This window comes from Cynoglossus semilaevis, chromosome 17 (genome assembly GCF_000523025.1).
Source record: "Cynoglossus semilaevis isolate Cse_v1.0 chromosome 17, Cse_v1.0, whole genome shotgun sequence".
Classification (NCBI taxonomy): Eukaryota; Metazoa; Chordata; class Actinopteri; order Pleuronectiformes; family Cynoglossidae; genus Cynoglossus; species Cynoglossus semilaevis.
Genome location: NC_024323.1, coordinates 531,753 through 548,472, shown reverse-complemented (window position 1 = coordinate 548,472; position 16,720 = coordinate 531,753). Strand labels below are relative to the sequence as shown.

Here is a 16,720-nt window from a genome sequence, read left to right as displayed (position 1 = left end):
TAACTGAGCAGCTGCCAGTATGAGTCACAGTTGACCCAGGCGTGTCATTATTTAAGTCATTCCAGTCATAAATTGATCGGCTGTACAGGAGCACGTGAGATGACGTGCGCAAAAATAAGTGTACGAGCAGGATATGCTAAGTATCCTGTTGTGCTAATGCATTGACTCAGACAAGCTGATTAAAGGACTCAAATTACATCTGTGTTAACATTTTTCAATATATTGATTGTACATCTTGGGAGGTAAAGTGATCATACCTGGTATGTGTGTCAACACCGATTGTACTGTACGACAGAATAAGACTCAAAGACATAAACTTAAAGACATGATTACAACATTGACCTTTGTTGAATGATGTTTGACGTTTTAGCGAATGAACAGAATCTGACTGTGTCTAACTCCCGCCGCCCTAGTCGTTCATAAGAAAATATTTGCGCCCTTACCCAAAAATGAAAAAACAACTTGTTTATTTCACACATTTTAAATATAATATATTTTTATGCACTTTAAACGCGTCCATTTTATGCTAGCATGGCCAACTTTGGTCAGTCCGCAGGAGTGGGAATTTGCCAGTGTCTTGTTTGCAACAACATTTACAACATCGAACAATATGCCGCGTTACGTTTCATTCATTCAATTTGCACACCCTTGTAATTGCACTGCGGCGTTACGTTTCATTCATTCATTCATTCAATTTGCACACCCCTGCAATTGCACTGCGGCCCCCCCTGAGGGACACGCCCCCCCACTTTGTGACAAACACAGCAGCATACCTTTAACTAGAAATGTCATAGAAAATAAATAAAAGTTGTAATCATTAATCACAAACTGATTTGAATATTTACTGTGATTTTGTGAACATTTTTCGATATGATTTTTGGCCAAATATTTACGTACACAATCAGCCTATAATAACCTACATTCAAATGTATTTGTAAACTTTGTTTTGCCCGTGTTTTGTTCATTTGAGTGAAAATAAAATAAATTATATAATATATTGAAACATCAAAAAGAAAAATATGCAGGATATTATTTCAGCTCACTTTCAGCTGTGACTTGACAAAACCATGATCTCTAAAATCACTAATTGGCAATGTCAGTGAGTCATTTACACTGGTGTTGTTTAATACTCACAGCACCATCTAGAGGTTACCACAAACTGCACAGACTATTTGTGGTCGATTGAGTATTTTTTGTCGAACTTTGGGCACACAGAATAGTTCAACTGTGCCCATGAATGTATTCATGCGGTTTCCAAAACCTTAGCATTTAAATCGAATCAGAATTGAATAAGATTAAACTGCATTTTTGCTCCTTAAAAGATAGATATACTTTATTGATCCCAGGCTTGAAAAATTACGGTTGTTTTTTTTTTCATTGATAGATATAAATAATTTTATCAATAATATATAATATATGTTTCTTCTGGCAATTTTCTTTATTAATATTCACTTATGTCCAAAAAATATAGTCTATATAGCTGCTAAAGACTAGCATTGTTCAGTAGAAAAACAGGGGGTTTTTCAACACACACATCGAAACGTTACTAGCCACCATCGATGTTTCTAATGTCACCCTGCATCCCATCAGTTTTTCGACTATCCCCATTTGATGTCACCCTCCACCGGGGGGGGATTTTCTCCGTTTTCTTCCCATCAGAACAGACCCACCCAAATGCTTGCTACCACAACTCCACCTCCACGGCCACTTTCACCCTCGGAGCCATCCTCCGTCATCGTCTTCCCCCCTCCACCTCCTCTCGAACAGAACCTCCCCTTATCTGTGTGAACGCTCGTTCTTGGCTCGATGTAAACAGAGTGTCGCCGCGGACAGTGACGTAAAGGTAGGGAGAGTGCTATAGTAACACGGCTGGAACATGGACTGCGCACTGCTGCTTCAATAGAGACAAAAGAAGAAGAAGAAGAAGAAGCATAGACGGGACAAACGCAGAAAAATAAGGAGGTTGACAAACCGGGGAAGATAGAGGAGAAGGGCAGAAACAAAAAAAGAAAAGAGAAAAAAAAAACACCCACAAGGAATCTCCCTGCTCAATGCGAAAAGCATCTCGTCACCCCCCGCTAACGAGTTCTATGGCCAACTCTGGCTGCCTGCTGCTCTCCGGCTCCAGGATGCTCCCGCACTCGCTACAATGTCCACCTGCCTTCCTTTACCTGCAAGAGGTAAGACGAAGTCCACGCTTATCGTCACTTATCGTGTGTCGCGCTTTCTCTGTTTCTCTTTGCGGCTGTACGTCCAACGCCACGGGATCACGACGCAGTGGCGCGATTTGCGTTTTGTTTTGTTCGTGCGTTGTCCCTTTTAACCTCCGACCCACACGCAGCCTGAGGTCAGAGGACATAAGCGGAGACACGCATATTGCATATGCGGATCAAACTCGAGGCCCGCAGTCCAAACGTGGACCGCTAAGTCGTTTTGTGTGGCCCGAAGGAGCTTAAGAAGTGTTTGGTCCCTGCTGTGGCCCGAAGGAGCTTAAGAAGTGTTTCGCTGCCTTTTTTAACTTGATGTTTTTTTATTTTTTTATTTACACAGAGCAATTTACAATATTTGTAACTTGAATAAATAACACAGTCGTACAGTCTTACACTTACAACCGTCCCTTCACAGGTAACTGTGTTGCTGATGTCGCCCCCTGGTGAAAACGGGTTTGACACCCTACCCCAGTTTGACTTACGTTTTAGTTGCAATATAACCATTATGATTAAAAAAATATATTGTAATTTTTTTTTTAAATTACACTTGATTTTATCATTCTCTGGACTCAATACACTCAATTTTATCACTGATCTTGACTTGTTTATGAACCCCAAAACTGTTTTTTTGTTTTTGTTAAGAATTGGGTTAAAAAGATTCACACAAAAAAAAAAAGAAAAAAAGAAAAAAACAAGTTTACTCCTCGGAATTGGGTTAAAAAGATTCACACAAAAGAAAAAAACAAGTTTACTCCTCAGGGAGTCTGTCTCACTGCTAAATTATTCACGTTTGTTAATTCAGGCTTCCATGCTGCCGTACTGCTGAGTTAATTTTGTGTAAGCTTGTGCGTGTGACACAAATGGGATGAGGAGTGTGGGTGAGCGCTAGCAGCATGCGTTGCAGTAAACAATGTCTGTTTTGTAGGCTGTGTTCGTGGAAGCTCATGCCCGTGCCTGATATACAAGGGAAATAATGGTTTCGTTACTTGTTTTCCAATGTTGCCTATGCAGACATGGTCAGTCGAACTGTCTGTAGTTGCCGAAAAAACCACGTTTCACCAAAGGCCGCGAATACTTCTGATGCCAGTCTAACAGATTAAGATAAAAAAACAAATCTACTAAGGATCTCTTATGTAAGGCTTACATCCGTAAGATAAAAGGTCATTTGTACCATGTCTGTGTTAGCGTGTCTGTCTGTGTGTGTTTTTTAGAGTCATCTTCTACTTTAATTCGGTTAATATTTGGCTGGGGCCCTGGCATGTGAATGAATGAATACTGGTGTCAAAAATGTTTGTTTTTCTTCTGCACAAAGAGAGACTCCCCAATGTGTGAACAACGGACCAATTAGGTAACAGAAAAAAAATAGTGGGTTACTTTGGCTTTTTCTACTGCCTGCTGCTGCTGCTGCTGCTGCTTCTAATGATGTTGCTGAGGCTTAAGGAGAAACGCACCTAAGATGACTGTCAGAATTGAGTGTTTTGTGCCGACAGTCGGCTTGTTGTAGAGGATAATGCCACCTCCCCAGTTCCGGCAGTTTGTCGCATTGGCAAAGGAAAGAATCAAGCAAAATTTCAATGCTTTAACATGGGATAAAAAACAGGGAAGCTACAGCCTTAGCAGCGGGAGCCTGCGGCACGCCGTAGGAGAGAAGAAAGCGTCGGACTGCTGTCAGTTTTATCCAGCCGTCCCTAGTTAATAGACAGAAGTTAGCAAACAAAACAAATAAGCCGAAGTAATGAGACTACTTCAGAAAAATGCAGAAGACAAAGTAATATGTAGGTAAAAATATTGTAGTTAATTGTCAACAAAGGGTGACGCAAATAAATAAATGAACACCAAGTGCAGGGCAATAAGCTTAGCCAGAAGTACCTAACAAAATGATGGTAAGCATGGGTAGGTTAAAAAACCTTTAAAACAGTTAGCAGAAACGTACAGATGTTTTGGACAACATGAAAACAACAACATTTTAGCCAAACTTGAAGCAAAAGGGCTAACCCTTTGTACGATGTTAAGCAAAAGAAATAATCGCAAATGAACCACCAATAAAAAGTAACCTACAGTTAGCACACCCATCTTAAAGATAAAAATAGAAGAACAACAACAACAAAAATGAAGTACATTAGTGTTTCCGCTTAAGGGATCTTCCTTGGGCTTCTTAGGCCATTCTGTAGCACAGCAGCGTGATGGTTATTACGAAGGAGACATTTTTTTTTTTTCGACCTTGTCAGCAGGGCCCTGGTCTAAAGTCTTCTTTAAGCAGTATTCATTGATCGTGGGTAATGGTCTCATAGCTTTTTTTTTCCCTTGATCGTGGGTAATGGTCTCATAGCTTCTTTTTTTTTCTTCTTTTCGTTTACTTACAAACAAGTACAAAGGTGAGGGATGAAGAGACCAAGTGGGTTGGACTGAAAATGCTTGTGATACACCTGCTGTAAACGGGGACACTATCACCTTAGCAACGCCAGCCCACAGCATAGTTGACGAGGGGTATCTGATCAACATTGGTAATCTGCAAATACTCCTAGTTGCAGTACAGGTATCAGACATGAAAAAGTTGTAGTGAATGTTGTATTTACTGGCACTAAATATAATAACTGGGTCCAGGTTGGCAGATTAATGGTCTATTTGATATCAACTGCTTCTTCCTTGAGCGTAATTGTTGGTGGTCAAGCTGGAATTTCTACCAAACGCTCCACTGACATCTGATTAGATCCATCCATCCATCCATTTTCATCCGCTTATCCGTTAACGGGTCACGGGGGCAGCAGTCACCACCCCGATCACATTGCACCGTACCAACCCCCCTGAACCTTCCTGCGGGTGGTGAGTCCACGGGAAGGTACCAACCGCCCTAACCGGGATTCGAACTTGCCCAGGAGGTGAACCCTGGGGTTCCACACCAATGACAGAGACATTGTCTCTGGGCCAAAGCGCCACACCCACTAAATTTATCCATCCATTTATCCATTCCTCCATTTTCATCCGCTTATCCGTTACCGGGTCATGGTCATCACCCAAATTACCGGGTCGCAGTCATTACCGGGTCGCAGTCATCACCCAAATCTCATTGCACCGTACCAACCCCCCCTGAACCTTCCTGCAGGTGGTGAGTCCACTGGAAGGTACCAACCACCCTAACCGGGATTTGAACTTGCCCAGGAGGTGAACCCTGGGGTTCAACACCAATAACAGAGACATTGCCTCTGGGCCACACCCACTAAATTAAAAAAAAAATAATAATAATAATTCTACAGCTGAACATCTATAAGCCGTTGTCCATGTCCAAGTTGACATGGGATATTTACACAAAGATTTTTTTTTTCACTTTTTATTAAATAAATGCTTTTTTACCGGAACAGTGTCTGAAACACGACTGGTTACACATTAAATCTTTCCTGCTTCGGCGCCCCGACTGTAGTTGAAATGCACAGGGGAGACTTATTGATCTGCTCCAGGGCCGAAGCTAACATTAGCTCCGGGGCTAACTCCCTTCACTTTGTGCTTGTCCGCAGCAGAGGTAAACAGAAACAGGGAACACAACAGTACATAAACAGCTCCTGTATAACCAACTCATAACAGGGCTCATATTGCACGGAACTTCCGCTACCGATCTCTCTCTCGCACCCCCGCACTCACATTCACATACAGACATACCTACCTTCTCTAGCCTAATAGAAAAGTCATTGATCGCTAGGGGTATGAACTTCGTAAGCCTGTAAAAAAATCCATAAATTAGCCGCATCATTGTTTAAGTCTTCTTACAGTCCAGAAATTACGGTACTTTGGAAAATCTGCTTCTTACATTTTAGGTCACCCTGCACCCCCATATCTGTCCAAATTGCTATACATTCTCATACCATTTTGCGTCCCTTTTTAAATCCCTCCTCTTTGGCTCATTCTCAGTTCCCCACACATCTTTCATCTTCGTTATATATATATTTTTTTCTATTGATTTTGTTTGTATTGATTTTTTTTTTCCTGTTGCTCTTATTTAACTGTATTTTTGCCTTATTGTTTTTACTCTACTGTTGTGTCCTTGGGTGTTGTGAAAGGTGCTTCTACATAATACTTATGGCCCTGCTTTGGTGCATTGACAGCTGGAGTTGGAGAAATAAGACTTAACCTGTTCACAAATGTGGCCACAAGGGACTGCCATCAGCTCCAACGCTACCTCAACCTATATTTTGAAAATTGTTCAACTGAAGAGAGAACCTGGGGAATATTTATAATTACTTGAGAGTAGAAATTTGCACGGAGGAACATTTTTTTGTACATGTTTTCAGTTGAAGGAAATTGGAATTGGCAAAAAATTAGTATAAGCACCTTTGCTAAAAGAATGGAAATATAAATCCTCCAGAAGAATCTCTTCTTACTTTTAACAAAGAAAAACAGTTAAACTGATTTTTTTTTTATAATACTAAAACATTCCTTATGGAACCATTACTTTTTTGGGGGAATTTGTATAAATCATCAATTGTGTGTTCTGGGATAGCATATAATTTCCCCTTTTTAACTGTTTTTTTTTTTTTTTTTTTTTAGAACACTTACTGAGTTGCAGTGTTGTTTATGGTTTTAAATGAAAGAAACACATTCCTGGTTTGCATGCAGTTGATTATTTGTGACTTTTGAAAAGCGGTTTGTTGTAAATATTATAATACATAATAATAATAATTCTGATTATTTACATCAACAGGGCTCGAATTACATTTACATTACTGAGTCAGGCAAAAAAAAAATTAAATAATATTTTTTACCTTTTGTTGTGGTAAACTTGGTATGATTTCGTGGGGCCAAAAAATTCGCAAAAACAAAGACATTCTAACAAACAAACATGACAGTGTATCGCTATCGCTTTACTACAATTCCCAATGCGTCATGCCCCACCGGATTACGTGCACGCTGTAATTGATACCGGTACATCTTTACAAAAAAAGACCGGTACACCCGCACCGGGCTTTCTTGGACAGCGGTGGATTCTGGAATTCTTCGAATTCCCGAAGGTCTCTGACTTTTGCCGACCTCCATGCAAGTTACCAGCTTTTACCATATTTGTACTACCGGACACATGAGCATCAGCAAATTATTGGGGCGGTATTACGTAACTTGTTAAGAAAGTTACGTAATACAAGGAAGTGAAAAGAAACGTAACCCCCGCGCCGCATCGGCTGATTCTGGCTTACCAAGGTTTAATACTTAACAAGGAAGAAAAAAATAACACACTGGAAACTTTTTTTTTTTATTGGATAATTCTACTGGTAGGACCAGTAGAAAAAGCTACTTGCACTGGTGCAAGTAGCCTACCAAATTACGTGCACCGCTCCAATTTTACGTGCACAAACTGGTGCATGCACGTGGAAATTCAAGCCCCGATCAACCTATCAAAATAAGTGCTTAAAGATAGATAGATAGATAGATAGATAGATTTTTTTTCCTGCACTGTTAGTACCAAATACACAACTTTTCCCTCGGCGAGACGTATCAATTCTAGGTGGATGTCTTCAGTAAGTGCTGTTTAAGATTCAACCCCTCAAATTTCAAAGATGTTGCGGTTGAGTTCAAATGCTGTCGCAACTGCTCCTCTTACTTCTTTTTCAACGCTTCTGACTCTTGCAACGACCTTCAACCTTCATTTATCTGCAATAATTTGTGGGGCAATATAATATTGTCCTCCAGCAAAATTCATCATTGTCCCAGACTTAACTTCCTTGAAAGCAGTTTACTGGAGATACTTAACTCTTCTTCGTGCTCAGCTTCAGTCTTGGAGAATTTAAGAATGACTTCGTACAACCTATATCGCTCAGTTAGTGCCACACATCTCTGTGCTTTTCCAAAGTAATCTATCACTGGGAGATCTATGAGTAGGACCTGATGCCTCCAGCTCAAGCCAACAATTTAAATTTAAATAACAAATATATACAAATGTATTTTTCTTCATTCTGTAAAGCAGTCAGTCAGCGAAAAGCCAGCGTGTTATATCAGTCGGTTCCAAACTGTAGTGGTTAGCACGCCTGCCTCGGAAGCAGAGAGCAAGGAGTCCGAGGGAGGGTTCGATTGCTAGAGGATCCACATGCTTGATCCCTTTCTTAAATGTTGCCATTTATACAGTTTTGGTGTCTACCTGGGTTTTAATTTACTTGTCTGGTAACACTTCCTGACCTATTGTCAAATGATCTTCACGCATCACTCAGCCATATTTAACTGTGAGCACTGAGGGCGTGAGAAAATATCGATACAGTTAAAAGTCTACCTACGATGAAAGGAACACACCTCTTGGTAAGTAGGAAAACTTGCAAAATTGGCGGCATATCCAAATACTCACGGTATTTTCCCCAACTATAAATAAACGCCATGGTACTGAGCAAAACCCAGTCTTCTGAGGAGATGGAGTACATCAAAACATTCCCTTGACTTTTTGGCTGAGGAAGTTATCTGCTGTTCAGCTGCAGCAGAAAAAAATATCCCGGAGCTGGTGGAGGAGGTTAAGCTAGGCTCTGTGTTTACAGAATATGGAGAAGGGAAAAAGGATTAACCTTCTGGAGAGACGAGTGGCTGACCTGGAGCAATATACGAGGATGGATGATGTCATCATGACCGGCTGAGAGACCAAACCCCGGTGTGTGACCAAAGTTAAGAGTTAAGTGAAGAGTGAGGGGGATGCCAGCTCTGTGGAGTAACAAGTGATGGCTTTCCCTCACTCCAAACAAAGGGGATTTGTTTGTTGTGAACAACACAACACTACGTCGGAGAAATAATTATGCAATTCACAAACCGAAAGCGTAGAAATGAACTGTTAAAGCAGACTGAGAAAATTGCGAGAAAGTCACTACCGTATTTTCCAGACTCACACCAGCCAACTAGAGCGCCCCCTAGCGGCTGCCAGTGCGAAACTGTGCGTCAGCCCCTCAGATACCCGCTCTGTCACGAGAGACTCGGCAACAGATTAGTCGCCCTTGAGACATCAGATTCGACGACACTTGTTGGCTAAAGTTCAGTGCTGTGTTGTGATTCAAAACTCAAAATCATTGCAGGTTTAGCTTTGGGTCAAGAAAGTGTGAATTTGTTGATTAAAAACACCCTCAATGATCCATGATTTATATTGGGTGCTTGCTGCAATATCACTCATCTTGCTTTGTTCTTTGTTGACTTCCCGTCTTGTTACTGGTAACATTTAAGTAGGCTAATTTCTCGGGCTATCTTGTGTCCTTTTTGGCTCGAATTTTGGCTTGATTCATATTCATAGACAGCGTTTCCCATTAATTGCGACCCCCGCCACATTCTCATGAATTGAGGACTTTGTTTGTGCCATGTTGACAACCACGATTAGTTATGAATTAGTTATTCACATATATATGGTTTGGTTATCACAATTTGCCCATTTCCTTTCTCTTCCGCAGCATCTGAATTTGGTTAGCGCTCATACGAGTGACGAGTGATTGCATTGAACGAGCTTAGAATTGGACAATGGAGGTAAGATAAGTGTTGATGATAGGTCACGATGTGTGATTGCATGTTTAAATGGTGGGAGTTCCAACACGTTTCTGCGAATCTGAAGCATATTTACATATGTGAACATGACCTGACAATACATCAGTGGTGCTGAAGTCATAGAAAAGAAAAAAAAAATCACTGCTCTGCCCTTCTTTCTTTTTCCGGATGTTATATCACATTCACATACTGGACAGACTGGGCTCTGCTTTCTCCATTGGTGGCAATCTTCCCCAGTATTGATTGTATTTGGGATGCAGACAGAGGCAGCGTTCCCATGCAAATGGACCTGCAACTCTAATACTAGCCTCTTTTATTCTGCTCCCTTATAAGCAGCAGGTAAATTGTTTCCCTTTTCTGTTTGACCAGGTGACAGGGCAGTTTAATTTTTTTCTTTCTGCAGTTGTTCGAATCTATTGTCTATTTATGGAAAGATATTTGGACCAGTCTCTGATCACAGAAGTAAATCAGAGTTGCGGTGGCTAAGCCAAGGCAGGAATTGTTTGGTCAGAACGATTGAGCTTGCGTCGGGCCGCAATTAAGACACATCTGTGTCTACATTTGCGTGAAACCAAATGGAAAATATAAACATGAATTCACATCAGCTACCAGGGTCACACTCTTATCACACCATCCCTCCTGCCGTAACTGCCAGCAAGGGCGCGGGGGCTGGGGCGATTTGTGAAGAAAACCGAATTTTTCCCGACGTGCTGAAGTGAGTGGCTTTATTGAGGTGGCTGTAATTTGATAAGGAGAGGAAAGTCAATACACTGTGAGCAAGTCAGCAGTTGGAGGCCAGTCACATTTTTGAGGAGAATGTAAAAAAAAAAAAAAAAGGTAGCGATGGTCAAGAGGCAAGAGGTGATGCAGGTGAAATAAGGCAAATCCCTAAGTATGACGAGCCCTGACTAGTGACTGGCCATCAACTGCGCCCCCTGTATCCTAACAACTGGGCAACATGCATGTCTCGCGCCCCTGCCCCACGGAGAGCCAATAGTTAAAGTTTAAGCATTCTGAAATTGACAAAAAAAAATGTTTTAAAGCCACAAAAGCCTTGATATCGTAAACAGTGTTTACCAAGGTAATTTTCTAATTATGGATGGCTTATAAGTTTTTGTAAAAATCACCATTTTGGGATCAATTTTAAGGGGTTGGCTTGTACGCGAATCGGCTAATACGCGAGTATGTGCGGTAAATGCAAGATATTGTGCGATGGTCAGAGTATTTTTTTAATGATTATTATTTATTAGTTGATAGAATACTATTTAATGGTTTTTTTTTTACATTATTGAAGCAGAAGCTAAAATTGCTCATTTGAGTGAATACAGTAAAGTTGGATGTGGTCTAAACGCATAACATTATTCAAATGTAGACACAATGTTTTTACTTACAGTAAAGTATGATGACCAAGTGCAAATCATGCTACAAAAAAGTAAACCTTTGAAAGAGTGCTGTGCACAGCAGGATAAGAGCAGCTCTGGATGAGGCCTATTAAGACAGTAAGCCAAACTCATCAGCCATTCATGGTGGTGTCATGGGATAGACAAATCAATAAAGGAGCAGTTATGACATCACACTAGTGTGACTGCAGGGAAATAGCAGCAGGAGTATCAGTATCACATTTCAGTGCTGAACTGTGAGTTTTAAGAATCCAAGTTTTTAGTTTTATTTATATATGTATATATATTAAATATATAGAAGAAATGCTGTTCTTTAACCTTCCTCGATTTTATTTTTTTTATTTATTTATATTTTATCAAATAGTACTTGGAAGCTTTACGAAACAGAATTGGTCTTTACCATTGTGCTACTGCCTTTACACTTTGCAGAAATGCAAAGGCAGTTTCAAAAATTCTATTTTTTTTAATATTAGAATATAAATAAAATCTGTATCTAAACTTTGGGTTTTGAATTTCTTGAAATATACAAGCTATTGTTATTCTCCGTGTTGTCTTTGATATCCAAGCAAGTAGATTCATGACATTCATTTATATATCATAATTGCAATCGCGAATCGACCACATTGTTTCCGTGTTGTCTTTGATATCCAAGCAAGGAGACTCGTGACATTCATTTATATATCGTAATTGCAATCGCAAATGGACCACATTGTTCACCATAATCGCAATCGCACATTTTCATCAAATCGTGCAGCCAGCTAGCTAGAATGCTAGCCAGCTAGAGTGCCATCTAGCGGCTGTCGGTGTGTTCATAACAAATATATGAATATATATAAGTTGCACCAGAGTATACTGTCGGTGTGTTCATAACAAATATATGGATATATATAAGTCGCACCAGAGTATAAACCCAGCTAAAGGATGAAAAAAAAAAAAGTGCGACTTATAGTCCAGAAAATACGGTAGAAAATACCCACTGTCTTGGGTGTCTTGTACAGGACTGTGTTTAAAATGTTAGTTTAAGTCACCGTTCTTAAATCCTGCTGTTCTTTCGGGCCTTGTAAAGCATAAAGGCTTTGGTACCATCAGTAGTTCCTGACTTGTGGTTTTATTTTTAAAAGAGGAATTAGTTTCAAGCTTAATCTTGATTGTCATTCATTAAATGGGAATGAGGGGGGAAAGCCTTTCCGTTGTACAAATGGACGTAACTCGAGCTTCAGTTCATTAGTTCCTGTCGCGTAAATGCTTATATAAGAAATTCCTTGGAAGAACTGTGTTTGATACATGTGTAAAACACATGGTACACAGTGTAAATACTGGTACGTTGTTGTATACCTTTAATTTCTAGAAGCTTGAAGTGACTGACTTATTACAGAATTGCCCCTAGAGCTCAAAAGCCCCGAGCGAGCCGACCACTAGCCATCTCCTGAGTTTTCTCCCAGTCAAAAGTATATATATAGAAGCTGACAAAGCAGCGAAACATTGGCTTCACCTCTCACTCATTAGCATAGTGGAGTAGATATACTAGACATCAGCTCTTCCTCTGAGAAAAAGAAGAAGAAAAAAAACTCAACTTGGATTTGCAGACAGACAGGAGTTTGGCTGCCAGGCTTTGCTGCTGCTGTGGAGTAGAGCATCAACATTCTTCATTAAAAATGCAGTAGACACTTCCTCTTCACCTGCTGAGACATGCAGACAGACAATATGATGATGATGAGGAGGGAAATAACGAATAGACTCCCCCAAACCTAAGGGTCCAATGTTTAAGCCTCTCTAAGCCGCAAATCCTTTTCTGTCTTTTCGCAAATTAAGCACTGCTAAAAAAAAGGAGATTAGATAGAATTTCAGTCTACAGTCTCTCTGGCTGTACATCATTGACCGCAGACGGGTTTGAAACTGTGCTGTTCTCAAAAGTGAAGGAAGGCGGGTTAAGAGGGAAGTTAGGCAGACGTATTGAAGTTAACAATGCTCCAGCTACACTCCCTGAGCCGTAATTGGACGACCCAGAAGGAAAAGTGAAGGAAAGTGGACAGACCATCATTTGAACCATGAATCCTTGATAAATGACTAAGATGGGGTACATACAAAAATAACGGTTGAACTGTAGGGGAATTAAAAAAAAATCTATTGTTTTTTACAATATCCCCTTTTTTGCGTTTGATAAAATAAAATGGTTTTGTTCCTGTTTTAAAAAAAAAAAAAAAAAATGTGATTTTTCGCAACCCACACAGGCTGTCACAGGAGGCATCATTAGAGATACAGTATGTCTTCCTTCTGGGAATTGAACCCAGGACTCTCTTTTCTCTACATGCAAGGCAGACATGCTAACTGCTATACTGTGGAATCACACAGTTAAATAAGGATGTATTGTAAAAAGGAAAATTTTGGACAAAAGTAATTTTTAGATATACCTGGTGATGAGGATAAAAGATAACTTGGATAACTAAAAAAAAACCAAAACAAAACAAATACATAAAAAATATTAGAAAACAGATTGAGTTATGAAGATAACTTGGATAACTAAAAAAAAACTAAAACAAATACAGAAAAAAGATTAGAAAAAAGAAAAGAAAACAGATTGAATTATACAATAAATAAATGGTAGGGATGCACCGAAATTAAAATAGTTGGGCGAAACCGAAAATGAGAAAACCAAGACTGAACACTGAATTGAAAGAAATTATTATACCAATTATTAGTACCATTGCATTTATGGCTATGACAGTGTTGGAGTGTCAAAAACACAAAGTGCAAGTTTAAGTCAATTGCTAGATAATTTCTCGTGTGCGCTGCTTTAATCCCCCTCTTAAAATATTTGGAAACTGCAGACCACTATTAGAATTGCAAGGAGTATTGGCAAGAAGCATGATTGTTTCCGCAGGATGTATTACAGCCTTAGCAAAATCCTTTTTAAGGTATTGTATCAATCACTTTTGCAGTGCTACAGGATTGTTTTCCGGTTTCCTGTTGGATGTTCCTAACTTCAGATAATACATTTTGGGAAAGTACAGTCAGGACCCGTGCACTTAATAATTTACAAATAAATATTGTCTATGATCAGTTAACAGTACTTCCCAAATTCAGGCCCGCCTAATCACTTTTCATTTCAAAAACCATCACCTCTGATTGGAGCAGTTAACAGTACTTCCCAAATTCAGGCGCGCCTAATCACAAAGACCATCACCTCTGATTGGATCTCAGCCCTGTTACGTATCTTTATTTTTTTCTCTTTCAGGATAATCAAGAACCCGCCAACTCCCAAGAAGTGATGACCCAGTCATACCCATCAGCCCAGTATCTACCTTCACATCTTCAAAATAACATGACCCCTGAATTTGCCTCCCAGGAACACACGCTTTCAACCCAGGGCTATACTGGACAGAGCCAAGCACCTGAGCACAACATGACCTCTTACACGCCCACGCTCATGCACAGCGACTCGGCCAGCACCACCTGCAGCACACCAGCAATCAGTGCCAGCGCTACCATCGTATTGGTCAGTGTGCTCCATCCAATTTTTTTTTTCTTATAATATTACTAGCTTAGCAACATGTGTCTCTACAGCCCAGTTCATTCTACATCTTTAATTGGTTTCGCTCTATCCTGTGGAGTGAAAGCCAAAGATGTAACTCCTCGCGTTGTCCGTCACATTTTGTACACACCCAGAGAGGAAGCATGGGTTTGCGAGTATGAGGAAAAGTTGAACTTAATTACCCTCATATTTGGGAAATTTCTAACTAAGATAAATGACCTGTTAACGTCATGCATAGAGGCTAAAATGCTCTTATCATTTTCTACGACATCTGTTGGGGAAACGTGCGTATTGCAGGGAAAAGGCAGAAGTATAATGATAATAAAATTAATTATTTAATTTGGAAAGGTTTGGCGGGGCGAATTAAAAAGCTAAATGGGCCGCATCTGCCCCCCCAAGCCTTAGTATGGCCATGCTTGTTCTAGATTATGTTGGCTTCTAAAGCTGCTGTGAAAAAACACGGAGGTCTGGCTTGTTCTGCTTTGCTGTCTCCATTTTGTCAATGTGCTTATTTGCTAGGAAGTAGCTGATTATGCGTCTTGGCCCTGCCGACAAAATGATCTCTCCCTGATACTGCACAGCAGTGCCTCTGAAATGGCAGATGTAATGGAATTCCTCACTTTTGAGCTAAATTTGGTGAAATGGATTTGGTTTTCTAGACACACTCATTAGCTACCCCAACAGATGTATGATATTAGGATAGTTAGAATGGGCATTGTAGCGTTAAGCTGCTGATGGCTTCCATTGAAATAAATATATACATAACCATATGGAGAGCTATATATTTTAGAAATGGATGCTATTTATGCTGAATTGAATACTAAGGTTACCATAGTTTAGTCTGGACTAGCCGCTACTTTTTTTTCACACACTTTGAAGCCGGCAGCCTAAACAATTACGCAGCTAATTTATGAATCCGTATGGGCTAATTAATTTCCTACCACTAGCGATCAATGAGTTTTCTGGTAGGCTACTGTGTGTTATGCTAGTAGCGTATGCCTGTCTGTGAATGGCTGTGTGCGGATATGTCCTATATATAGCCCTGTCACGTTGAAAGCGTGAGTTGGTTATACAGGAACTGTTAAAACGCTCTGCTCTACCTCTGCTGCGGACAAACACAAAGAGAAGGGAGTTAGCCCCGGAGCTAACGTTAGCTTCAGCCCTGGAAGATTGCAGATCACAAGTCTCCCTTGTGCCAAATGTCCCAACTACAGTCGGAGCGTCGAAGCAGGAAAGAGCTAACTTGTAACCAGCCGTGTTACAGGCACTGTTCGGAAAAAAAAAAACGAATTTATTTAATTAAAAGTGAAAAAAAAAAAATGCGGACACCTGCGGCTTATAGGGAAGGGAGTATATATGTGCAATTTTTTTTCTTTTTTTTTTAATTTGAAATTTAAATGTGACAAAGTGAAACATATTTGCCCCCATTTTCTATCAAAATCCTCAGAGATCGTGGACAGCAGAAGACTGGAAAAAAAGTTACCGATTGTGTGGATTAAAACGTCTGAGCTTTGGTTGAATTTTATGAATAATCATTCCCTCTCTAGATAAAAAAAAAAAAAAAAAAAAGCTGGGGCTGTAGACTGTCCAAAGGGGAATCTGGTGGATGGAGATAACGGAGAGGGATACTTACACACACATACAAATGTGTGCACAATGTGTGCATGCCCACACACACAATGCACACCCATCCACACAGTGCAAACATGGAGGGCGAACATTAATTATCTGCATGAATGTGTATGTGCAGCTATACACACTCACAATACAGGTTTGCCCGCGCAAAATACATGGGTAGCAACATGACACAAACTACAATTACTATCTGACACCTCCGATAAAAAAATAAAAAAAAAATAAAAAGGTACATTTTCCGGCCACAAAAACAAACACTAACTATTTGTAATTATAAAATAATTGTGGCTCTCCACATCATTGACACCACACGACTTAAACTGTAGAAATTTGCCGAGCCGTCTCTCTGATGCCTTCGATAAAAGCATTGTTTAGTTCAAGAAGTTGCTCGGTTTCTAATGTTGTAGTTGTTGTTGTTGTTGTTGTTGTTGTTGTTGTTGTTCTTCTTCTTCTTCTTC

At 40.0% G+C, this 16,720-nt stretch overlaps 1 protein-coding gene across 2 annotated transcripts in view; it reads left to right on the top strand.

Annotated features, from left to right (window-relative positions):
- Positions 1-1,370: 1,370 nt before the first annotated feature.
- Positions 1,371-16,720, top strand: part of LOC103392531 (RNA binding protein fox-1 homolog 3-like) — a 35,898-nt gene continuing 20,548 nt past the window's right edge. The window contains exons 1-2 of one of the 2 annotated variants that reach the window (XM_008329157.3): positions 1,371-2,180; positions 14,331-14,591. In XM_008329157.3, coding sequence (XP_008327379.1) covers positions 2,052-2,180; positions 14,331-14,591 — 390 coding nt within the window. In that variant the 5' untranslated portion in view covers positions 1,371-2,051. The remainder of the gene's footprint in view (positions 2,181-14,330; positions 14,592-16,720) is intronic. The other variant, XM_008329158.3, reaches the window with a different exon arrangement.